Genomic DNA, 24,955 nt, shown 5'->3' on the forward strand with positions numbered 1-24,955 from the left:
TCAAATTCGAGCAAAACAAAATTCCGCTTCTTGAATTAAAAACAGTTGCAATTTATCTAATTTCAGCAAAAGAAAAACTTTTTCATTACTTAAATACAACATGAAGTAAGGCCAGAATAAATTACATAACTTTAAAACACCACATACCTGTGTTATTTATATAAACTTTCATGTAAATTGTGTTTTAGGTTAACGGTGGATGGTCTGCTTGTATATTTTCCCTACGATTATATTTATCCAGAACAATACGCCTATATGCTGGAATTGAAGAGAGCTCTTGATGCTAAAGTAAGTTGCCGGCAAATAAAAAGTTGTAGGTACTTAGATACGCTAATTGGCTCGTACAGAAGTTTTAAGTTGGTTTGAAAACAAGGAGATTAGCATCGTAAATATCCATACCCATGGCCGGCTCACTACTCCGCACTAGGGTCTCCTCCATAGATATGTTCTCCTCTCAGAATGAGACTGGTGTGGCCAGTACACCACTCTTGCCAAGTGCGGATTGGCTTCTTTTCTTGACTTTTGAGAACATTATGGAAAACTACCAATTATGCAGGTTTCCTCACGATGTTTTTCTTTAAAGTTAAATTATGTGATATTAAATTGCTTAAAACGCACGTAACTCAGAAAAGTTAGAAGTGCATGCCCAGGATCGAACCTCCTGACCTCCCTAATAAGAAGTGGACTTTTTAACTACCAGGTTGTCATGCCCTGCATGGGCACTGTAAATACATTAGGGGCTCAATTGCAGTAGTTTGACAGCTACAATGTCACGATCACAATCACCTCTGGTTGACTCTATACTATTTGCTGCAATGCATTGTTGCAACAAGAATGACATAAATTCAGCCAATTACAAGAATTGAGATTGTAATAATGATTGGTGCAGTTTTTACGCTATGAACCAGCATGTCCTATTCTTTCAGGGTCATGGGCTGCTGGAGATGCCCTCAGGGACTGGAAAGACCATATCATTGCTCTCCCTTATTGTGGCTTACATGATACAGAACCCACACCATGTTAGGTAAGTTTTTGGTTATAAAATACAATGAAAATCCTATAATTATACATTGGATTGTTTTTAGGGGTCCATACATCTAAATGGATAAAAACATTTGTGAGTTTCTTACTATTTGTGGTTTAATTTGGAACTTATTGTTAAATCATCACTGCTTTTTATATTTTATTGTTGAATATGTCTAAATAATTTTGAATACATATCAAAAATTGGCCTAGTATACAAAAGTGGCCTAGTGGATTGATGGCACTCCAGATGTGATACCCATGAGAGACGCAGGCTTGAATGCTGACTGCAATCTTGGAAGTGTAAGTAAAAACACTATCATTAAAAATTATAACTGTTGAATATGTTTTAGGAAACTGATCTATTGTTCTCGCACAGTACCTGAGATAGAAAAAGTGTTAGAAGAGTTGAAGAATCTGATCAAGTACTATGAGAAAAGCCACGGGGAGAAGCCTAGTCTCACAGGAGTTGTGCTCAGTTCAAGGAAAAATCTATGCATTCACCCAGAGGTAATATACATATTAGGTCCCCTAAATTCTGAAAGTAATATTTAAATTAACTAGCCCTTCTTGTTATGTAAATAGATAATTAGAATTTTAAAAAGTAACCAATACGGGAAAAATAATCTAAAATTACTATAAATTACCAAGTAGTAGCTATATTAACTTTTCAGAATCAGTCCCAATGTTAAAAATCACAACATAATTTTTTTTGAGCTCTATTACTATAACTCACTAACTATTTAGTGAGAATATTAAAAATCACAATATTTTTGACCAGGTGTCCCGGGAAAGGGAGGGCAAGTTGGTGGATGGCAAATGTCACTCACTGACAGCCAGCTACATCCGAGAGAGGCATGAGAGGGACAGCTCTGTGCCTGTTTGTATGTATTCTGCTTTTCTGTTTCAGGGTTCTGTACCCGAAGGATGCCAGTGGGACCCTATTCTATTCAGCTTTTGCTGTCTGTTCATCTATCTGTCCATCTGTCTGTTTGACTGTATTTCTGAGTTGAAATTTTCACAGAATGTGTATTTCTATTGCAGCTAGAACAACAAACAATAAAAATTTCTAAATGGCCACCATGAAAAAAAAATTCAGTGTTATTTCATGTATTATGGTACAGAACCCTTTGTGTGCTAGTCCGAATCTCGCTTGATTGTTTTTTCTATTATACAATAATTAAGTTTCACATCACAAGAATCACTTCCACCCAACCTATTTTTAGGATTCTAAATCAAGGAACCCTTAGGCAATCCCATAGTATTACCTAACAAGGTCAGGATTGCTGATTTGAAGCTATGAGGGTTCCAAACGTGCCCTGGTCTGAGAAGAGCCCACAACAAAGTCAGCATAGTGAGTTGCGCCGCACACCACTGCCAAAATAAATAAAGCTTATTTTGAGTTTTTATCAAAATATACTCAGCTCAACTCTACTTGGTAGGTGTGCGTTCGCCTATCTTTTCTGTTACTCTAGCCATACACGATCAAGTATGCGTGATGTAATGCAAACTCGACGGTGTTTGCCGTCAAGTATGCATGACATGCAAATTTGACCAACTAGTGTATGGCCAGCGTAACCAATATTTTGCGTGACCAGGTCAGTTCTACGAGGGCTTCAACCGTGAGGGCAAAGAGTCCATGCTGCCTTATGGTGTATACACCATGGATGACCTCAAACAGTACGGCGCTGATAGAAACTGGTGCCCTTACTTCTTGTCTAGATTTGCTGTGAGTATAGAACCCATCCAAAGTAGTAAATGAAAATCGTGCCCACCATATTGTCATGTCATATCTAGAAACATGATTTGATTCCATATATTTACAACTAACTGATGCCCACGACTTCATCTGCGTGGATTTAGGGTTTCACAAATCCTTGGGACTCCTAGTAAAGTAAAGTAGCCTATGTCCGGGCTCCAGGTCTTTAACTATTGCAAAAAGTCATGTTGATCTGTGCCTCCATGTGATTGAAAGGTGAACCACACTTTCAAGTGGTACATGAATTTTCTCTTGAGTTTATTTTACAACCGCTTAATAAACTTTCCAACACCATGGGACCTCAATGAACTATGAATGTATGTTTATACTGCATTACACCACAAATCACAAATGAAAGGTAACAAAAAAAAAGAAAACTTAAAATGTAGGTACAAAAAGGCCTATTCTATGTATATGCCTTGCCCATTGCCACTTCAGCTTCGCAACCCATTGAGCTATGCCGGTGTCATTTCTGATTTGATTACAAAGAGAAACTCTAAGCTCTCTCAATTGCCTGCTGAGTGATTCTGAGCTTTATCATGAGTGCCATAGTTAGCAACCATGTCTCTAAGGTAACCGCTGGATACAGGCGGCGCTAGACCGTGGGGTGTGGAAATCCCTATTAGAGACCTATGCCCAGCTGTGGACGTTTATCGGTTGACAATAATGATGATAAAAATCTTCTTACTCATACAGATAATTCACGCAGAAATAGTGGTATACTCGTACCACTACCTGCTAGACCCGAAGATCGCAGAAGTGGTATCGAAAGAGCTAAACAAAGAGGCTGTGGTGGTTTTCGACGAGGCGCATAACATAGACAATGTTTGCATAGACTCGCTCAGCGTTAAACTCACTAGACGGACCATAGATAAGAGCACACAGGCGCTACAGACTTTAGAAAAAGCTGTGACACAGTAAGTTTAATTTTATTCTAATCTAAATCGTAAAATATATATACTTGGCCCCTTTTTGTTATTAACATTTATTTTGTAAGCACCCAGTGATTCCCAATAAGTTCTCTAAATAAGTAGAAAGACATTGGTTAGCACAAATTTCATGACTATCTTTATTAGCTTTACTAAGCTTTATTTGAAAATCAAATAACTATGTAACTGGATATTTATAATAGTGTTTTTACATACACTTCAAGGTTTCTTAATAATTTTTAAATGCTTATCAAAAATTTGCGGAGCAGGATTCGAACCTGCGTCTCCCTGGGATTCGCACCCAGAGCGCCTTATGCTCGGCCGTTAGACCACGAATGTAGTTTCGATAACTGCAATGTGTCGCTACTAGATGGTGTTAATAGTCGCTTCAGTACCGAATGAAAATACATATAGTCCGTGTACGAAATGACTTCTATCGCGCCAGACGCAAATTCGAATCCTACCTGCATTTTTCGGTTCGGTTTTTGATATGTATTTAAAAAGCATCATATTAATTCCAGGCTAAAACAAGAAGACGCGGAACGGTTAACACTGGAGTACGAGCAAATGGTGGAAGGTTTACGAGAGGCGGCCGTGGCGCGAGAAACTGACATGATACTCGCTAACCCGGTGTTGCCCGACGAAGTGCTCAATGGTACTTGTAACTGAACTAACGGGGTCCTAAGAAACTCTACCCTAATTTTCCTTCGGATCTTTCTAAAGATTACATTTTAAAACAATTTCTTTAAAGTGGCACGTGTATCGTACAGCGGTAGGACCCCTTGTGATGTTGTGTCCATAATAAACCAAGAACTTTTAGAGCGTCGGAAATAATGAGTTCACCAAGACCTAAACGATTTTACGAAGTTCAAGTATTGAAAATGTGTGGTTGCGCATAGGAACGTATTAAAATATGAAGGATCATGAGACTGCTCTTACAAGACTACACATCATATTGGGCCCTACTTATTAGACGTGTGTATGTGTGTGTGTGAGATCTTCTTCCTTCGTAAAGGAAGAAGTTGTGTAGCGGCACCATTCACCCTAGTTGGCGTAAAAAGGGTTTGAGTGAATGATGGTACGTAGCTCCACCACGCCACGTACGGTGAGCTTCTGCCTTCCCTTGGTATCCCATCGTCATACTGGGACCCTCGATAAATCAAGAGATCAATATGGCACATAAAATACCAACGAACAGTAGCTCCCCCCCCCCCACACACGTCATCATCCAAATAAACAGCGCAGCGTATGCAAGCATACTTTAGGAAGTGGTGCGTGCCACTTATGATCCCACGTTGCAGCCGAAGCTGAAATAGCATTTTTATAGTGGTGCCCTCCCACTACAGACCTGTAATAGGTTTCAAGGACGGGTCAGACTCACTGCGGGAATATCCACAGGCCTTAACCCAACCTTCAGTATATATGCATTAGCGTAATTTTGTATGGGTATGTTATTAATATTGGGTAACCACCACAAGGCGGTTAAGTATTCCAACAAATGTCAGAATACAAACAGAACAGCAGCATTACCTGCCCTCTGTGGTCAGTCTGTTATTAAAGCACATTAGAATCATCTCAGCAAAGGATTCACAAAGCGCCTAAGACACTAGGGCTCTCCTTAGTTAGGATTGACAAAGCATCAAAGGCACCAGGGTTCTCCCTCGCATAAGTTTCTTCCAACGCACTCTGTCATATGTCAGATAGTTAGTTAATATCACCGAAAGCCATCTCAAGCAAAGATCACCGAACATCCGGAGGACACGCGGTTCTCCCCGCCTGAGCAGCCACGTCGTCAACAGTTCAAACATAAATCGCTTTTAGATCTTAGGAGGTATCGCCTCTATATAACAAATATATCTGTGTAATTAAAGTGGTCCCTTCTATTAGAATATTTGCTTAGAGTGTTTCTCTCCAAGCACCAACTTGGTCCGAGTCTCAACTCAGTATTCTTTAATATAAATTTTATGTATCGCCCCAGTACAAAAGTTAAGCAAATTAATTATCTCCGCGCATTACGACGTCCGCGCAGGCACCGCCCGCCGACGCAAATGCACGCGGTCCCGCTGTGCGGGTTCACGTTCTGATTTCGACTCTGCTCCGAGCGTTACGACGCCCGCGCACACATCACTCGCCAACGCAATTCGGCCGCGGTCGATCGCGTCTATGCATCACCGACATGCGAAACGGTGTTTGCCTCTTTTCGAAAATTCAAAAATTAATTTTATGTTCATATGAGTAAGTACATGTCTACAAGTATTCACTGACCTGATTTTGATAAAATTGAATTAAAAATTTTAATACAATTTTTTTTAATATTATTTTGTAACACTTTGGTGTAAAATGTAGGGTCGTTACAGTACGTATTACGTACTATGTAGATGATGCTCTTGTCTTGTTCTCTTTCAATTGCAACTGTATGTCTAAGACAATAAAACACAGTTTAAGTTGGTTTATAATTTTCAGAGTAGTACTTTTTTTTTTTTTTCTTCTCTCGTCTGGCTTTACACTGATTAGCCAATGTCAAGTGTGTAGTTATTTACAAGTTAGGAAAACTATATGTATAAGTATGGACTTCGTCTGTGCTGGCGCCCGCCGACATACACGCGGCGCCCCTTTAGAGCGCTTCTCAGTCAGTTCCTCGGTCAGTTCCACCACCAATAAACACCAGCGGGACACAAAAACCGGCCACTTCTAACAAAAAAACACTCCAAAAAGTCACAACACACGCGCCAGCAAACGCCACCACAGACAAAGTCCAGAGTAGTACTATACATTCACAGTTTAGCTATACAGGGTGTAACCAGAACGATAGCAAAAACGAGGGTAGGATAGTACTGATGATTACTAATAAGATACCATAAAGAAACTAGGATTTCTTTTTAAATCCTGTATTCTTTAAAAGTTAGACTTTTGTTACTTTGTTCTTCAGTCAGTGAGATGTTTTATTTGCAATATATTGAACATATATTGCAAATAAAACATCTCACTGACTGACGCTAGAGGTCAACGAACGTTCCCTAAATATGTCACTCGAAGTCAATGCCACGTCGTAGATGGGGCATTGGCCCGAGTTTTGCACGCTATACCACGCTATACAATGCTGGTTTGAAAAACACTAAATCAACAAGATAAAGCAATAATAATAATGCAAAGTTTTTGCTAGCGTTTTGGTTACACCCTGTATTGCTCTTTGTTATCAAGGTCTAGCATAATTCAAACATTTTTCATTATGTTTTCTAAGATTTGTAAGCTTTGTCATTTATCATAAAAGTATTTTTGTATTTCAGAGGTGGTTCCAGGCAACATCAGGAACGCGGAACACTTTCTGGGCTTCTTGAAGCGATTTATAGAATACCTGAAAACTAGGCTAAGAATACAACATGTTGTTCAAGAATCTCCGGCAGGTGAAAAAATATTTTTAAAAGAATTGGAAATAAATAAAAATTAACTAAAACTTTCTAAAAACTTAGGCAAAGATGTTGATCAGATTCGTTTGCAGAAAAAGTTTGAACTCAAAAAAAATTACGTTCTCTTTTCTTACGTACTTCTCCGTACAATCGTATTTCGCCTATTATTCCATTACTTGTTGTAATACGCCTAAAATTAAACCAGATATCGATTTATCTCTCCATTATCTACCCTTAAATAATAAAAATCAAATTATATTAATTTTGAAAGTTATGTCCCTTAAAAATCTCTATTTTAGGGCAAATTTTGAGGCAACTTTGTGCGTAAATAAACTATATACGAAACTAGAAAATTGAAAAATTAACAACTTCATGTAACGCTTTACTTCATAATAATTTCAGATGTCTTTAGTTTGTAAAAAAAAATTATAATTTTGCCAAAAATAATTGAATAAGAAACAGCACTATTTTAGGTTCCATCCGCCAATGAGTTATTGCTTCGAGGCTCTTAAGATTAATGCTTAGGTAAAATTCCAAGTATATGTAACCTATGAGTATACGTATGTCCAGGTTTCCTCAAGGACGTGGCGTCCCGCGTGTGCATAGAACGTAAGCCGCTGCGCTTCTGCTCCAGCCGCCTGCAGTCGCTCATGCGGACCCTGCAGATCTCGGACCCCTCCAACTTCGGCGCCCTGACCCTGGTGGCCAACCTGGCGACCCTTGTGTCTTCCTACACCAAGGGCTTCGTCATCATCATCGAGCCTTTTGACGACAGGACACCCACTGTATCCAACCCTATCCTGCATTTTTCGTAAGTTTTTTTTAATAAAACATAGCAAGCAAACGAGCAGGCGGGCAACCTGATGTTAAGTGATTACCGCTGCCCATGAACATTTCCAGCACCAGAGGTACCGCCGATGCATTGCCGGAGTTTCTAGAATGTGTTGGTCCGCCCCTTGAAATACTCCATGTTGTTTGTGATAGTTCGGTGTCTCAAAATGGTTAACGCCCACTGAATTTTTTATCTGTCATTTGTATGGGATTACGAAATAAAGAAATCCCTGTTTTAACTTCTCTCTGTGGTAAGTATTATCCAGAGTCTAGACTCCTATAAATCGCGCCTTTTATCCTTGCCCTATGATTTGTTTCCGTCTTTATGTTTTACTTACATTTACGATTTCTACTTTCAGTTCATGTTTTCAGATGTATGGACTCTTCAATAGCAATGCGGCCCGTCTTCGCCAGATTTCAGTCTGTCATCATTACTTCTGGTAAATATTACTCCTAAATTCCTACAAAAATCACACTGATATAATAAAGTCGAAGGTTTCTGTCCGTGTGTGTATGCTTCTTACTCTTTCACACAAAAACTACTGGACAGATTGGAACGAAGATAGATTATACCCTGGATTAACATACCACACCATTAACACATTAGGCTACTTTTTACCCTGATAAACAAAAAGATTTTGAAAAAACGCAAATCCACTCAAATCAGCTAATTCCTAATAAACCTTCTTTATTTAATTAATTAATTTATTATTTATTTTATTTAATTAGAACGGACATAATCCAATTACACTAATTAAATTATACAATTAAAAAATAAATTTGTTATGTTAATTAAATAATCTAGATAAGCAACCTACAGATTCTCACAAAAGTGCAGGATCTGACCTATGAGGTCAGCCCATTTGTTAGGAAATATGTCACAGCGAGGGGACTCCTTCAGTAGCACGTTCAGCGATGCCAAAGTGCGCGGTATGGGTGACCTGGCGCGCGCTTAATGAGATTAGACTTATGATTTCATATTCTGTTTATTCTCGCAGGAACCTTATCGCCACTGGACATGTACCCCAAGATCCTGGACTTCAATCCCGTGATAATGAGTTCATTTACCATGACTCTAGCCAGGCCCTGTATATTGCCAATGGTTAGTGCTTGATTATGTACTCATTAATTTTTAGGGTTCCCTATCTTAAAATGCAAAAACTGAGGATGGACTCTCACATGAAGGGTGCTGCACCATCGTACAAGAAATCTCAAACAAATATAGTAAAAAATTGCAACTTTTATTTCATTTTATTGAGAAATAAGATAGCCCTTGACTGCAATCTCACCTGGTGGTAAGTGATTATGCAATCTAAGATCAAAGCGGGCTAACATGGAAGGGGAGTGGCAGTTTTTATTAAACCCACTATTTACCTGTCCTATAAAACATTGCTACCTGCCAAATTCATGATTCTAGGTCAACGGGAAGTACCCTATAGGTTTTGATTTCCGATGCTTGACAGACACGGCAAATAGACAGAACGAAATGATCCTATAAGGGTTCCGTTTTTTCCTTTTGTAGTACGGGACCCTAAAAATGGCGAAAAGCAGTTCGTTACAGAAACGAGCAAAAACGTTTCGTGTGAGTAGATTGAATGTTGATCACATAACGTGATTTTTATAAAAAAACCGATTCCAACGTTCACGGTTCCTCGCTGTACGATGAGTGGGATAAGGCCCGGTAAAGGACCTAACAGCGGAGCGGAGAGACACGATAAAATATTTATCATAGATAGGTAGTTTAGAAATCCTAATGATAAAGCAGTCACTATCCCACCTCTGCCACCAAAACGACCAGCTGCCCGATAGTGACTGCCTTATTATTAGAATTTTATTCCCTTTACAACCTCTCGCACTGCCAAGGGTCACTGGTAGAGATATCTTATATAAGTGCTTCCCTGTCCACTTTTTTTTCTTTTTGACTTTATTGTTACAACTTTCTGGTACAAATAAAAAATAAATAAATAGATTTACTAAACTACCCACCTATGATACAATATTTAATACTAAGTAGATACTAACAGTCAACAAATTAGATTAAAAAAAAAGTCATAAAAAAATTATCACGTCGTCGTCATCTTTTAAAAATCTGATTGGTTGACTGTACACATATGTTCGCTCCGCTTAGGTGGAGACGGGCCCTAAGTCATGAATGTTTCAGATAGTATCGAAGGGCAGCGACCAGGTGACGATCTCGTCCAAATACGAGACCCGGGAAGACGTCGCCGTCATACGGAACTATGGACAATTGCTTGTTGAGGTAAATAGTATAAATAATCATGTTAATATTAATCCGTTATCATTGAAATAAGTGATTTTAGAAGTGACAGTTTTTGACTAACACAGACAGACAGACACACTTTCGCATTTATAATATTTAGTATGGATAAGTTAAAAAAAAACCAGTCAAGTGCGAGTTGGAATCGCATATGAAGGGTTCCGTACCATCGTACAAAATATTTTAGTATTTTTATGTGCAGCACTGCAAGTTAGTGACAACAGTGTCATCTATATGTGATTTAGTAAATTAATTTTTTCGTGAACGCATTTTAATTTTTTTTTTGTGTGATGTAACCACAAATTCACTGTTTTCGAATTCGTGTGCTTTATGACCTACCTACCTACCGAATTTCATGATTCTAGGACAAGGGGAAGTACCCTGTAGGTTTTCTTCGCAGACACGACGGACGGACGGACGGATGGCAAGAAAAGGGATAAGGTTTTCTTTTTTCCTTTTGAGGTACAGAACCCTAAAAAAATTACAGTGAAGTATTTAATAGCGAGATTATTTTAATGATAATAATGTTTATCGCCGCAGATATCGGCGTGCGTTCCGGACGGCGTGGTGTGTTTCTTCACGTCGTACCTTTATCTCGAGAGCGTAGTGGGCGCATGGTACGATCAAGGTAAGTTTCGTCCTCTTTCGGTTGAGTTAAGTTTTGTCCTTTTTCGATCGAAGTACATTTTGTCCTCTTTCGATCGAGGTAAACGTCCTCTTTCGATCGAGGTAAACGTCCTCTTTCGATCGAGGTAGGTTTCGTTTGAAGAAGATAATGAAAAGAATAACGCTAAGTGTTAAAATTGATTCGAGAAGTTTGGTTCGAATAACCTTAAATATAATATTTTATATTTTCACATAGGAGTGGTAGCGTCTCTACAGAAACACAAATTACTATTCATCGAGACGCAGGACTCTGCTGAGACAAGCTTTGCACTGATCAATTATATCAAGGTAAATACAACCTTAACACCTTATAAGTAAGGCTTGATTTACATTTGTGGTGTGCAGGTGGCAAGTGATTAGTTAACAGGGGTTTGAGTGAGCTTAGTACAAAACGTGCACTTATATCACTCAACAGAGAGTTTTTTGCATGCTGATTTTACTAATTACTTCACCACCTACACTTGCTACTACTTTCTTTATAGTTGTATACCTCATTTCTGAGGATCATGACCCTTTCCATTAATCACATAATAGTAGGAGTTCTCTTGGGATAATAGTGCGGTGGATTTTAGATTCTTCCGCATACAGCTAGACTAAGAGAACAAAACTTCGACTCAGGTTTTATAGTCATTATCAATGAGATATTAGTGATGATAACAGGGGCTTAACCTGCTTTCCGAGACAATGCGTACGATAAGTCTATGATGTAAAGTATACTGAAAATGGAAATAACTTTTTTTTAATTATATAGACTAGCGCTTGGCTGCAATCAGACCTGCTAGCAAGTGATGATGCAGCCTAAGATGGAACGCGCTTGCTAGAAGTTGCCCACTCGCTCTTGACTTGAAGGTACCCATTATAACGTAGTGATTACATACTCTTTGGTACCCATATTAAAAGTGTGAGGGAAAACTGGTGCCGGAAGGGTGTTCCATATCCTAGCGGTGCGGATTAGAAACGAGGAAGCAAATCGCTTCGTACGTTTTCGAGGAATTTCGACTACGTACAGACCTTGACGATGGAAAGGTGAAGGAGGAACCAGGAGGAAGGTGAACTTACGACAAATTAAACATTAAAATAATATATAAGTATGGCTGCAGGCGTGCGAGAGCGGTCGAGGCGCAGTCCTGCTGTCGGTGGCGCGAGGCAAGGTGTCGGAAGGTGTGGACTTTGACCACCACCTGGGTCGGGCGGTTCTCATGTTCGGCATCCCCTACGTGTTCACTCAGAGTCGCATCCTCAAAGCGCGCTTGGAGTATCTTCGGGACCAGTTCCAGGTATTTTTCAGCTTTGGAGACAGGTCTTTCCCAGACAGCATCACACACCCGGCTCTTAATTTTCTTCGTCCAACTACTTCCTGCAATATTACAATTTTAGAGAAACAAGTAGGTGGAAACTGGTTCTTCAATTTGTAGGTTTGTAGAAAAGTCCTGGAATAAAGGAGATGGAAGAAACCAGGCATTCAGATAAACAGGACAGTAATGCCAGGTAAAGTCCTGTCCACTTTTTCTGTCTTTTTCTCTTTATTGTTACAAACTGGTAACAAATAAAAATCAAAAAAGAAGTCTCGGAAGGTTTGGACTTTGATCTCCACCTGGACCGGGCAGTCCTCACGTTCCGACCAAGGATTTGTGAAAATTCAACCCCTAAGGGGGTAGGGGATATTCATGTAGTACACGTTCGGACGAAGCCACGGGAATAAGCTAGTTTGACATATTGTGCACTTTTCAGATACGCGAGAATGACTTTCTGACGTTCGATGCGATGCGCCACGCCGCGCAATGTGTGGGCCGAGCATTACGGTACTTATAAATATTTTCTTGTGTTTATTTATATTTTATAATAGAACTAGATTCAAATGAAATATTAGAAGTCCTTTGGGCCTTTTGAGTCGACTTTGAATTTTTTTCGACTTATAGTCGAAACGAAATTAGCTCTAGTATCGACTATAACTCACAAATTAGTCGATACTAGAGCTAATTTCTTAAACTGGACCCTTTCAAGTAAAGATTTTTATATAAACCTGTGAGGATGATACTGCTATTGGCGCAATTAAAATGCCATAAGCCTACGTTGTCGTATTAGGTTAACAAATTGCGAAAAACCAAATTAAATTTGAATTTCGCGGGCAGACCCGTCGCATCCATCTTAAAGCCGCCTTTTTCAACTTCGTGTAACTAAGCCCTTACTACTCCACAGTGGTAAAACCGACTACGGCATCATGATATTCGCGGACAAGCGCTTCAGTCGCGCTGACAAGCGCAGCAAGCTGCCGCGCTGGATACAGGAGCATCTGAGGGACTCCCTCTGCAACCTCAGCACGGAGGAGGCTGTGCAGGTATGTAGCTGACACGCAGACAGGGACGGACCGTGAGTTTTTGGGGCTCTGGGGTAATACTACTTGGGGGCCTGCCTAATTAATCAACTAATTTTTTTTTTTTTTTTTTAGTAAAGAATATTAGCCATGCTCATCATGACTAATACTCCCCTTTCCCCTCCATTTAAGCGTAAAGCTTGTGCCAGGAGTGGGTACGACAATAGTGCAACGGGTGGGGTTTGAACCGCCGACCTTTCGGAATTCAGTCCGCTTCTCAACCGTTGAGCTATCGAGGCTCTAAAAATTGCTATTTTGTTACAAAACTTTTCGATAATGATGACAGTACATGACCCACCGAGTAGCTCATTCGACTGTGAGAAAATACATCGACAATAAAAATTGGCTTCGAACTCATAATGTTTCCTAAGTTCCTTGTTCCTGGAAACTCTCTTCTTCCTTGTTTCCTAGTTTCCTGATTTCGGAGTCATAATTGTCGTGAGCAGCGTTACCTACCGTTTAAATAACTCCACAGATCAGCAAACGTTGGTTACGTCAGATGGCTCAACCGTTCACTCGCGAGGACCAACTCGGAGTCTCACTGTTGACGCTGGCGCAGTTGCAGTCGCAGGAGCAACAGGACAAAATTGAGAAACAGGTCATACAGAAGTGAACCTTACCAACAAGGACTTACGGTGTATATTTCATCGTGGAGAAAGAAGTGAAGAAATTAAGGTTTATGTTGATTGTAAAGTACGCTTACACGGGCAATGGAAATCCCTCGATTCCAGGCAATTTTGACGTCACGACCGCTTGAAGCAACTTTCTGCAATACCCAGTAATACCTGAAAATTTCAGCAATGTTATGCAAAATATTTGCACCAGGTTTATCCATGTGTTAAGATTGCCCATGTAAGCGCACCATAAAGAAAGGTAAAGAGTTTTGAAGTCCAATTTTGTGTGTGGAAGGGAATAAAAGGGACTAAGTTTTTAGGAGAAGTTTTAACAGATACAGAACTAAAACAACTTATTGACGAATGTAATATAAACTCTCATATTTTTTGATACAGATTAAAATTGTAACATGACTGTTTTGTATGATACATTAGGTTTTGAAGTTCTCATAATTTAAGTATTGTAAATAAAAGTACTTGACATAATAATTTAATTGCATTTTTATTTGTAAATTACATTATGCCTACTCAAGCCTTTGGCCGTCACGTCAGAGCATTTCACAACTTCCAGCTTTGGCGCCAGGCCTTCGTGAGTTTTTCTTACGTCACAGACGTACCTTAATACTACTGTCTATGGAATTTTTATATCAAAAAAAAAAAAAAGAAAAACCAGTACTTCATAAAATTTATTTTATTTCAAACATTTTCGTTTTATTTAAAACCATAAAACACTGTCGTTAGTTCAAATTTAAATTACACTATAATATTTAGTGTATTTCACAGACATATACAAAGTTTGATGTTAGTAGCATGCGCAATATATTACGAAAATAAACAGAAAACTTGAAGAAAGTAATAAGCGTCGCGAAACAAATATTTGCCCGATGTTGTATTGTTAGTTAGCGGTAAAAACATCTTATGCGCCAAGTTTAGCGCGTCGTTTACGCATTTCTGCGAAAATACTTGTTTATCATTTGACTCACTCAAGAAAAATGAATTAAAGCTGCCTATGATTTAACTATAATGTATCCACGGAGAGAAGTTATACGTAATTCCATCACACTAATATTATAAAAGCGAAAGTTTGTGTGTGTGTGTGTGCGTGTGTGTGTGTGTGTGTGTGTGCACTCCTTCACGCAAAAACTACTGGACGGATTTGGCTGAAATTTGGAATGGAGATAGATAATATCCTGGATTAGCACATACGCTACTTTTTATCCCGGAAAATCAAAGAGTTCCCACGGGATTTCAAAAAACCTAAATCCACGCGGGCGAAGTCGCGGGCATCGGCTAGTACAAGATAAAAAACGCAGCGGGCGTTAACCATTTTAATGCACCAACTAATAAAAAACCAAACTGTTTTCTGTATCAGAGAAATTCAAAAAATCATTCGTTTAATTCGAAAACATAGTTTCGTTTGCGATTGGTTGGTGTCTCAAAATGGTTAACGTTCCCTGAGTTTCCGTCTTTGTCATTTGTATGGTGTTACGTAACAGAGAGGACCGTATACTAACTTCTTTCCACGAATAGTGTATAGAAAAACCATTCTGGGATCACATACATTTTGCATTACTATTTGACAGATTTTGACCGATCAAGGATAGACCAATGAAAATGAGCCAAAAGGTGGTAATAATTCAGTTCCACACCAAACTAAAACTAACCTAAATTAAATTAGTTAAAACATGCCATTTTTTTTTAAACAATCTGAAATAGACGGAACTACATATAGTAATTCCAATTTGATTTACATTTTGTAAATAACTAAATTACACCGTTCATACATTTCACACTTAAATTAAAAAAATGTCGAAATGTTGCCAAGTTTACTGAGAAAAATAAGAAATAATTTGTAATAGTCAACTTTAAAGACATAAATATAAAATATAATTTATAAAATTTCGTTACTTACAGTTTAGAAAATATTATTTATACATTAGCAATCGGTTTCAAAATGAGTTCATTTCAAGCGTATACAAAAGGCATATTGCAACCCAAAAATTGCTAAGTAATTAAATATGTAACTTTTAAAATAGGCCAGTAAAATTGGCCAGAATATAGATTAATAATATTATTTACATAGTTCCTACGTTAGATATGCGATTTTCACCATTTTGGCGCTGATAGCTGCAGTGAGCGTCACGTGGGCGTACTCTGAACTAAATGTATGAGACATTTGTCAACATAGTGTCATAGGGTCGATCCCGAAAAACCTGCATCAATCATTATTACAATCGCAATTGTTGTGATTGAGTGAATTTATGCTATTGTTACAACAATGCATTGTAACCAATAGTGAGCGAGCATCAACCAATCAGAGGTGACATTGTTGCTGTCATTCTACCGCAATATAGCTATTAGCTAACGACTAACTTGATGGCGGTAAAATGACAGCCTCTGATTGGTGATGCTCTCTCACTATTGGTTACAATGCATTGTTGTAACAATAGCATAAATTCAGTCAATTACAATTGCGATTGTAATCTCGCTCACTATTGGCTACAAATACCATAAATTCAGCCAATCACAATTTCGATTTTAATAATGATTGATGCAGGTTTACCGGAGTCGACAGACAGAATTAAAATTGACACTTTACGTCGAGTTATCTTGGTACAAATAATATACTAATAGTATAAGTACATCACAGATTCAGATGGCAATAGGGGTATGAGACAGTGGGACGCCCCGCAGACCCACTCCTCACCCGCAGCGGGTTAACGTAAAGGTAAAACAGGGTAATTTGATATAATGTCAATTTTAATTCCCGGTACGCTCGGTGGGGCGTTTCAAATCGGCACAAAACATAGCTGTCATTTTGTACGGCGCCTATATCCAGCGTACTATGCGAATAGTATTATTTATTATTATATATCAGTGTGGTACAGGACAATGAGTTTTTCTCTATAGGGTCACTACAGGTCCCCGGAGTGTTTCTGTATGGGTCGCGGCTGGTGCGGGTTATGCGGTTGATGCGGCTGGTGCGGTGCCTGGTGCGGCTGGTGCGGATGGCGGCGGCGCGGCGCGAGCGCGGCGAGCAGCGCGCGGCCCGCCACGCTGCACAGTTCCGTGCCGTCGCGCGCGCCCGCCACCCGGCCCCCGCCGCCCAGAGAATTGGCTATATGCCTGTAAAAAATTTGTTTTGATCTATCTGCGTCGCATTTCTCATTTTAAGGTTCCGTATCATTCGACGAAAATATTGTCCTGCAGAAATTACCCTATATTTATGTAAAAAAATATTTATCATTTACGCCTTGACGTCATTAATCGCTTTCCGTGACATTAATGAAAATTAATTAGTCAAAAATAGATAAAAAATGATTTTTTAAATTATTCTCTATTTATTATGATTTCTAGAATTCTAGATAAACCACCGTTATACAAAACATCACATCATTTTATGTCTACAGTCTATGACCATAGGGTCATGGATAAAGCCCTCGTTTAGAAGGTTCCAATATTAGTCGACCGTAAATTTCTTTATATCCGGCCTGGACAGTAATGCAGTATCGCTCACCTGACCATATGGTAGGGCACGTGTTGTGTGGAGATGAAGTCGAGATTGCCGTTCGCGTCACTCAGGGACGCCGCGCCCGCGAACTTGGACGTGTTCGCGCACGAGAAGAACACCACCACGCGGTGACCGTCCTACAACACACATTAAACAATCAATACTATTACTATAAACTAGCCGATGCTCACGACTACGCCCGCGTGGATTTAGGTTTTTTGAAATCCCGTAGGAACTCTTTGATTTTCCGGGATAAAAAAGTAGCCTAAGTGCTAATCCAGGATATTATCTATCTCCGTTCCAAGTTTCAGCCAAATCCGTCCAGTAGTTTTTGCGTGAAGGAGTAACAAACACACACACATACACACAAACTTTCGCCTTTATAATATTAGTGTGATGTGAAAGTGTGTCTGTCTCTCTGTCTGCTAGTTTTTCACGGCCCAACAGTTTGACTGACTTTTAAACAGAGTCAGCCTACATCTCAGAGACGGACATAGGCTACTTGTTATCCCGGAAAATTAAAAAGTTCCCATGGCATTCTTAAAAGCCTATACGCTTAACCGATTTATACGAAATTTGGAACAGAGGTAGCTTGCGTCCCGTAAATTGACATAGGAAACTTTTTATCCCGGAAAATCATAGTTTCCATGGGATTCAAACAAACCTAAATCCACGCGGACGAAGTCGCGGCCATCGTCTAGTAATCTATAATGCCACCTACCTACATCTACCTCTAATATTCTAAAGTTATGTCCTTTGCGCCACTTTGGTTGTCTGGAAGAGATCGCCAGGTAAAGGCCGCTATTGTACCTGCCTATATTTTCGTTTTATTTTGTATATGATTTCTGTACTAATTTTGCGATGTACAATAAAATTCATTCATAATACTCTCCCGCGATTTGTTTCCTATGATTTTAAAGCCCTGCGTGAGCTAAATTGCACTTGATTGCGTCGTAGAGTCACTATATTTTACTTGAGTCTCTTTGCGGGGTGATCTTTCTGTATCTGGAATACCTTCCAAATATAGAAAAATTACGCTTTATCTACGCGTATCTATTACGGTTTTTTGATGATGCAAATCCGCTATTTACTTTAAAATGTACTCATACACTTACCTGTTTAATTTTCTGCAACTTCTTCCCAGTGTTTTGCGTAAAAGGAAAACTGGTCCCATTTTGAGCTGCCTCCACACTGTGCAAATCATCCGCTTTCACCACAAAATATCTCGTGCTACCCTCATTATTCTCCGCGTACTTCTCTATATTCGCCAGCAAAGTCTTACCGTTTGGGGACATGGGACTTTTTGGACCACTATAAGACTGCGGGGAGAACCCTTGAGGCATCCCATCGTTTCTCCAACCAGGTCTCTGACCGTTCCTGTTCTGGTAGTAGTTGTTTTGTTGGTAGTAATTATTTTGGTTCCCGAAGTCGCCTTGACTTTGGCTGTACTGAGGGTAGAATTTATTTTCGTGTCTATACTGCTCTTCTTCTACCCTCATGCGCCAATTCGGTGAATCGACAGTCAAAGGCTTCGGTCGCTGTCCTATTCCACTAGGTTGATTCAATCCTACGTTTTTCTCTTCGGCTCCCAAAACGTGGACTACGGTGCTTAGGATTTGTTCGTCGAGTGGGGTCATAGGTTTCGCCGGGTTGGACATTCTACGGATTACCAAAGCGCACAGTTTCTGCCTCAAGTAATACACGCTTATAGCATCGGATGCGTCCGCTGTGAACGCCATCCAGTCATCCAAAGTTAGGACAGCTGTATCAGGGGACGTATTGTCCTCAGCCTCACTATCCGAATCGCTCGATAACCCTGGAGGATTCGCCCTTTGGGTTAAAGCTCCAGCTGGCAATCTTATCGGACCGCTGAATAAAGCTACCGTTAACGGAGTAACCAATGTAGTGCATCGGATAAAACAGAACCGTCCAACTCTAGAGATTTCCTCAAAAACAACCCAATCTGTTGGCAAATTTTGCACAGATTTTTGAGATCCTGTCACTCCACCTCCACGGTGTAACGTCGAACTTGGATGGAACGCTACTTTTACTTCTTTGGAAGTCCTTAATGTGCAAGAATCGCGATCTACTCTTGCTATGGAAGGATACAACCCACTAACAAGCACTGCCTTAACGACATGCCACTTTTCAGAGTTCAAATTCACGTCTTTAATATCACCCGAACCTCTAGCTTTGACTAAACACAACGCCCTTAATTGAGCTAATAGTTGAGATCGGTATCCAACGATCATTTCCATGGTAGCACCGCATATTAAATTTTTCGAGCAAAACGATTTTTCTGTACCATTCTGCCTGGCACATTGCCATGCTTGGAAAGCTCTCAATAACGCCATGTGATCAGAGTAACTGTCAGCAGCGAATTCTTTTCGAGCTAATCCACCCTTTTTCCTATTTTCCGGATTCATAGATATTTGGAAGGGTTCCTTGTTCGCCAGACTGCATACGATCGTCAAAATTGGGTCTAGACATTTCATGACGCATGCGTATAGCAACATTTTGCCTAACTTCGGTTCGACTGTGAGATCTAGTAAATGTTGCCCGATTTCAGTCAAATCTTCCATAGGGGTTAAAGCACCGATTGTTTTTAATAACGAGACAGCGTTGCGGACGGCCAAAAACGACGGAGGTTCTAAGGCTTTTGATAAGAAGTCGGCGATCGGCGTGTTTCCAGGGGACAACAATTTTGTGTGAAGGCACAACTCTTGAAGGGGAACTCTAAGAATTTCTGGCACGGAATTTAACGGTAGGGTTTTAAATCGTCGTTTAGAACACATATGGAAGCAATGGCCAGGTTTAGTCCTCCCCGCTCGCCCCGCCCTCTGTTGGCAACAAGCCCTCGAAGTCCAAACACATTGCAACGAACAAACTCCCCCATTCGACTCGTAATACTTTTCTTTAACCTTGCACGAGTCGATAACGTAAACTACGTCGTCGATCGTAATTGAGGTCTCGGCTATGTTTGTGGAAATGATGATTTTTCTAGCGTTCGGTAGAGGGTTGAACACTTTCTTTTGGTCCAAGGTTTGCATGTTACTGTGTAATGTGAATATTTGGTACTTCATGACCGTCATTTCTGTGCAACCTTGAAAATAAATGAAATATAATTTACGTGTGAAATTAAGAACGTCCTACGTAACAAGAAACGTTCCTTTTAATAGTTCAGGATAATCTTTGAAACTGCTAAACCATACTAGTTTAACAATAATTACAAAGAAAATATAAAATACTCCCCAGGTATTTTTTTGGCTTTTTCTGTTTATCTGGGCTAATCTTCAAAACTGTCAAACTTTTGACAGGACTTTTATAAACATATAGATAATTTTTCAGGAATTTTAGTCACTCAATTGTGGGTCGAAAGAGGTGAAAAAAAAGTTTTGAAAAGAGACAAACTTACCTTGTATTAAATCCCTCAGCGTCACAATATCATCATATCCCGGCAAGAAGACCAATATGCTCCCTTTGGGCATATTCAAGTGTATATGCTTCACCAAAGCCAGCATCAGATCATGATCTATCAGTTCCTCAGACACGGCGTGATTGTAAACATCTAGAAGGAAGTTGTCAGCTTGGCTGTCATCTTCTGTGCTGTTCTTGGTTTCTTCTGTGTGGTGGAAGGAGGCCAGAAGTTTGGCGCACTCGGTGTGCCCGTTTTCGAGGGCGTGGTCGTAGGCTGTTTTGCCGGCTTTGTCTTTGGTGGATGGGTCCGCGCCTTAAATAAATAAATAAACATAATAGTGGTAGCTATGCTCTTGACGATTCAAAAGTAACTACTTGTAAAAGTCTAATTGAATAAATAATATAATAAAAAATAAATAGATGAATGTGCTCACCGATGCGCAGGATCTGTTGCGCGGTGTCGGTGAGGCCGCGCTTGGCCGCCGCCATGAGCGCGGTCCGGCCGCATCGGGAGTGCGCGCACTCGGCAGGCACCCCTTCCGACAGGAACATGTACAGGATCTGACTAAACGAGTCCTGCCGACAACAAATAACTTACAAATACAAAATGTAGGAAAAAATACCCGAGTACGGAACCCTCGGTGCGCGAGTCTGACTCGCACTTGGCCGGTTTTTCGTATTTTCATATGGCTGACATTTTGCAATATTTTAGTGTTTTTTTTCAACTCTACCAATTACGGTTCATAAGATATAACCCGCTACATACAGTACAGACAGACAAACGGACGGACAGCGGAGTCTTAGTAATTGGGTCCCGTTGGTACCCTTTGGGTACGGAATCTAAAAACTAACTTACTAACATATCAACATACAGTTCAAATGTTGGGTCAGAAACTTTGCATGTGGGTTCTCACATCTCTCCTCTATAATGTAGGCCAGGTAATCTAAGTACAGTATAACTAAAACTTACCAAACTACCCTCATTAAAGCATTCATCCAAGAATTCATCCATATCTGCCTGTAGAGCGGGGTCTATCAATTGTGTCTCTTTCTCCTCCTTGTTACTGTTACTCTCTTCTGGCACTTGCTTCTGACCTGGAATATTATTTTATTTTTGTATATATAAAAAAACTTATGTTTATCTTAATCTTTGCATAGATTTTCAAATTCAATCCACGTCTATTTTCGATTTCAGATGGCGGCGATGAATGATGAATTCTTTGGTACATACATATTTTGAAAAAAATCTGAATTTTCACAATTTTTTTTTAAAGAAGCGTTAAGCTTGTGCTAGGACTGCTAGGAGTAGGTACGACAATAGTGCAACGGGTGGGATTTGAACCGGCGACCTTTCGGTATTCAGTCCGCTCTTTTAACCGTTGAGCTATCGAGGCTAAAAATTGTAATTTTCTTTATTTTGGGAAAAGTAGATAACAAACCGATGTTTTTTGGAACCAACCTTCCAAATGCGACCAATAGCTCTGCCCGCTCTTCAGTTTCCCCTTCAGCTCCCGCTCGATGAGCGCCATCTTCTTAGTGTTGTAGTTGGTAATCTTCAGGATATCTTCTAGATAGTGGCGTTGGACCTCGTGGAGACGACCGGGTATCGTTATCACGGGACAGTTGTTGAAATATCTATATGAGGAACAGATTTTAATAATAACTAGATGACGCACTCGACTTTGTCCGCGTAAGTTTCAGTTTTTTGATAACCCTTTTCTTTGATTTCAACAGGTAAAAAAGTAGTCTATATCCATCTCCAGGATGCAAGCTATCTTAAATAAATGATCCCTGCAAATTCATACACGTGAATTATAAGTTTTTTCCAAAAAATCCCATGGGGACTGTTTAATTTTCAGGGCAAACAGTAGCCTATGTCCTCCAGGATGCAAGTTATCTGTGTAGCAAACGTCAATTTTCTATTTGTTTTTTTGCTTCATATTGCTTTGTGAATATATGTAATGTAATCACACAGATGGTAAGCACAGCAATGAAGTGCTTATACAGGTTGACTAAAAAGTATATCTGCATAAAAAAAACTTATCAAGAGAATAACTTGTGAGGAAGATAATATACCTGGAGAATATCTGCGTGTCCATGGTGGCAGACATGAGCACCAGTTTGAGGTCTTTGAGGCGCGCCAGAGCGTCGCGTAGAGCGATGAGCAGGAAGTCGCTGAACTTGTCTCTCTCGTGCACTTCGTCCACAAATACGTGAGTCACTCCTTTAAGAAAGACATAAAATTAAAGACTGGTAAGTGCGAGTCGGACTCACACACGAAGGGTTCTGTACAAGAAATAACTTTTTTTTTTGTTATGTACCTACAAATTCACGGTTTAAGTTTAATATGCTATTAAATAGCTACTTACCTGCCAAATTTCATGATTCTAGGGCAACGGGAAGTACCCTATAGGTTATTACAGTTATTATACCCTAATTGACAGACACAACAGACATACTAGGGATCCTATAAAGGTTCTCCTGTATGTGCGAGTGTTTGAGTGAGCGAGCGAGCGTGTTTGTATGCGTGTATATGTTTGTTGTGGGAGGGGGTGCATGTATGTGTGTGCATGTGTGTATGTGTGTGTGCATGCGCGGACGCAACTAAATTGAGGAGCTGGCCTACAACACTCGTATTTACACTTCTCATTACAATATTTATTTCGTACAGTTACACAGCTTTATTCGCCGACTCCTCAATTTGGTAATCACCAGTGAGCGCGGTGTCGCCGGCCATGAGCGTGCGCAGCAGCACCCCGTTGGTGCAGTAGGTGAGCACGGTGCGCGGACTGACGCGCGACTCTAGCCGAATTTGATACCCGATGGATTGCCCTATTTTCTCCATTCGCTCATGGGCTACCTGCAAATAATGATTATTTATTTATCACACTAATATTATAAAGGCGAAAGTTTGTGTGTGTGTGTGTGTGTGTGTGTGTGTGTGTGTGTATGTTTGTTACTCCTTCACGCAAAAACTACTGGACGGATTGGGCTGAAATTTAGAATGGAGATAGATTATATCCTGGATTAGCACATAGGCTACTTTTTATCCCGGAAAATCAAAGAGTTCCCACGGGATTTTTAAAAAACCTACATCCACGCGAACGAAGTCGCGAGCATCAGCTAGTTTATAATAAGACTAAGCAGCATGTCCGATGAACTGTGGGCAAAGACCACAACACAGTGGATGCCACAAAATTTTAAAAGACGTCGAGGCAGGCCGAGGCGTCGCTGGCGAGACGAACTCGATGCGTACATGTCGGCCTGGCCTCAAATTTCTATAGACAGAGACAGGTGGAAGGAAGAAGGGGAGGCCTTTGCCCAACATTGGGACAGTTCGGGCTAATAATAATAAATAAATAAATTAATAAGCAGCTTTCGCTGATGCGTCTATATCAGAAGTGCTTCTAGTTTTCCAAATGTTTGTCTAATCTATTCTTGAATTGGTTGACAGAAGTTGACATAACCACATCCTTGAGCAATTTATTCCATGTGTGAACAACTCTGTTGGTCAGAAAGTGTTTTAATGGATTTGACGATAACAATTGATATATATTGATATACATGTATATATGTAGCTTCACATCATGCCCCCTAATGTGGTCTTCCCGTACCCCGCCGCTCCGCTACCAACTAAAGCAGTAGTTCCCAAATGGTCTAGGTGGTCCACAGTAGTTCCCAAATTGGCCCAGGGGTCTACGGAAGACTCGATGGGGTTTACATTGGCGTGACAAAAAATGGGGGTTCACAATTTATCTGCTTTCGATAGTGAAGTTTTGACTAAAATTTTGGCTTGATGAATTAATTAATTAAACAATCAATTCTCGCTTTTTTTTTCGAAAACTATTAATTCGTGGTTGGAACTCAGCCACAGCGCAAATTTTCATAGTTAGATCTAATCATAGCTAGGTTTTTTTTGTCAGCCCTAGCACAAGACTATGGTCTATTTGGGCTGCAAAATTCCAAACACCAGTCTGTTTTTTATGTAGTGCTTTGGTCTATAACAACTGGTGAAAAATGTTTCTCTTTAAATTAAGTCTATTACTAAATAAATAAAAAATAAATAAAAAATCTTCACATTTTTTGTGGAAATATGGTAGAAATGTAGCTGCAGGGGGTCCACTGGAGCTAGCTAAATTTTGGAAG

General features: G+C 39.9%; 4 protein-coding genes across 4 annotated transcripts in view; 1 reads left to right on the forward strand and 3 right to left on the reverse strand.

Moving 5' to 3' along the window:
• LOC123874544 (general transcription and DNA repair factor IIH helicase subunit XPD) lies at positions 1 to 14,370 on the forward strand. The gene is made up of 19 exons (XM_045919963.1): positions 1 to 105; positions 189 to 288; positions 927 to 1,024; positions 1,377 to 1,533; positions 1,805 to 1,907; positions 2,622 to 2,752; positions 3,479 to 3,699; positions 4,233 to 4,366; positions 6,999 to 7,115; positions 7,689 to 7,929; positions 8,322 to 8,389; positions 8,948 to 9,051; positions 10,111 to 10,209; positions 10,768 to 10,855; positions 11,090 to 11,181; positions 11,994 to 12,170; positions 12,625 to 12,695; positions 13,093 to 13,231; positions 13,743 to 14,370. The coding sequence occupies exons 1-19, from the start codon at positions 101 to 103 to the stop codon at positions 13,878 to 13,880; spliced, it is 2,283 nt and encodes a 760-aa protein (XP_045775919.1). The 5' UTR covers positions 1 to 100; the 3' UTR covers positions 13,881 to 14,370.
• Positions 7,340 to 24,955, reverse strand: part of LOC123874552 (FAM172 family protein homolog CG10038) — a 27,824-nt gene continuing 10,208 nt past the window's right edge. Inside the window, exon 7 of the mRNA XM_045919976.1 lies at positions 7,340 to 7,383. The gene's annotated coding sequence lies outside the window, so the exon portion shown is untranslated. The remainder of the gene's footprint in view (positions 7,384 to 24,955) is intronic.
• Positions 16,249 to 24,955, reverse strand: part of LOC123874541 (3'-5' RNA helicase YTHDC2-like) — an 11,446-nt gene continuing 2,739 nt past the window's right edge. The window contains exons 5-13 of the mRNA XM_045919960.1: positions 23,522 to 23,669; positions 22,886 to 23,033; positions 22,269 to 22,444; positions 21,780 to 21,904; positions 21,244 to 21,385; positions 20,808 to 21,122; positions 18,508 to 20,495; positions 17,399 to 17,529; positions 16,249 to 17,007 (exon numbers count right to left, since the gene is read on the reverse strand). Coding sequence (XP_045775916.1) covers positions 16,797 to 17,007; positions 17,399 to 17,529; positions 18,508 to 20,495; positions 20,808 to 21,122; positions 21,244 to 21,385; positions 21,780 to 21,904; positions 22,269 to 22,444; positions 22,886 to 23,033; positions 23,522 to 23,669 — 3,384 coding nt within the window. The 3' untranslated portion in view covers positions 16,249 to 16,796. The remainder of the gene's footprint in view (positions 17,008 to 17,398; positions 17,530 to 18,507; positions 20,496 to 20,807; positions 21,123 to 21,243; positions 21,386 to 21,779; positions 21,905 to 22,268; positions 22,445 to 22,885; positions 23,034 to 23,521; positions 23,670 to 24,955) is intronic.
• The window catches only part of LOC123874550 (syntaxin-18), a 16,071-nt gene continuing 12,971 nt past the window's right edge, over positions 21,856 to 24,955 (reverse strand). The window contains exon 4 of the mRNA XM_045919975.1: positions 21,856 to 21,866. The gene's annotated coding sequence lies outside the window, so the exon portion shown is untranslated. The remainder of the gene's footprint in view (positions 21,867 to 24,955) is intronic.

This window comes from Maniola jurtina, chromosome 18 (assembly GCF_905333055.1).
Source record: "Maniola jurtina chromosome 18, ilManJurt1.1, whole genome shotgun sequence".
NCBI lineage: Eukaryota > Metazoa > Arthropoda > Insecta > Lepidoptera > Nymphalidae > Maniola > Maniola jurtina.

What these genes read in the sequence shown, in the direction of transcription:
- LOC123874544 (XM_045919963.1), top strand. An exon ending in CAGAACCCACACCATGTTAG is followed by an intron (nt 1,025 to 1,376) that starts GTAAGTTTTTGG and finishes AATATGTTTTAG; the next exon opens with GAAACTGATCTATTGTTCTC. An exon ending in GGCCCTGTATATTGCCAATG is followed by an intron (nt 9,052 to 10,110) that starts GTTAGTGCTTGA and finishes TGAATGTTTCAG; the next exon opens with ATAGTATCGAAGGGCAGCGA.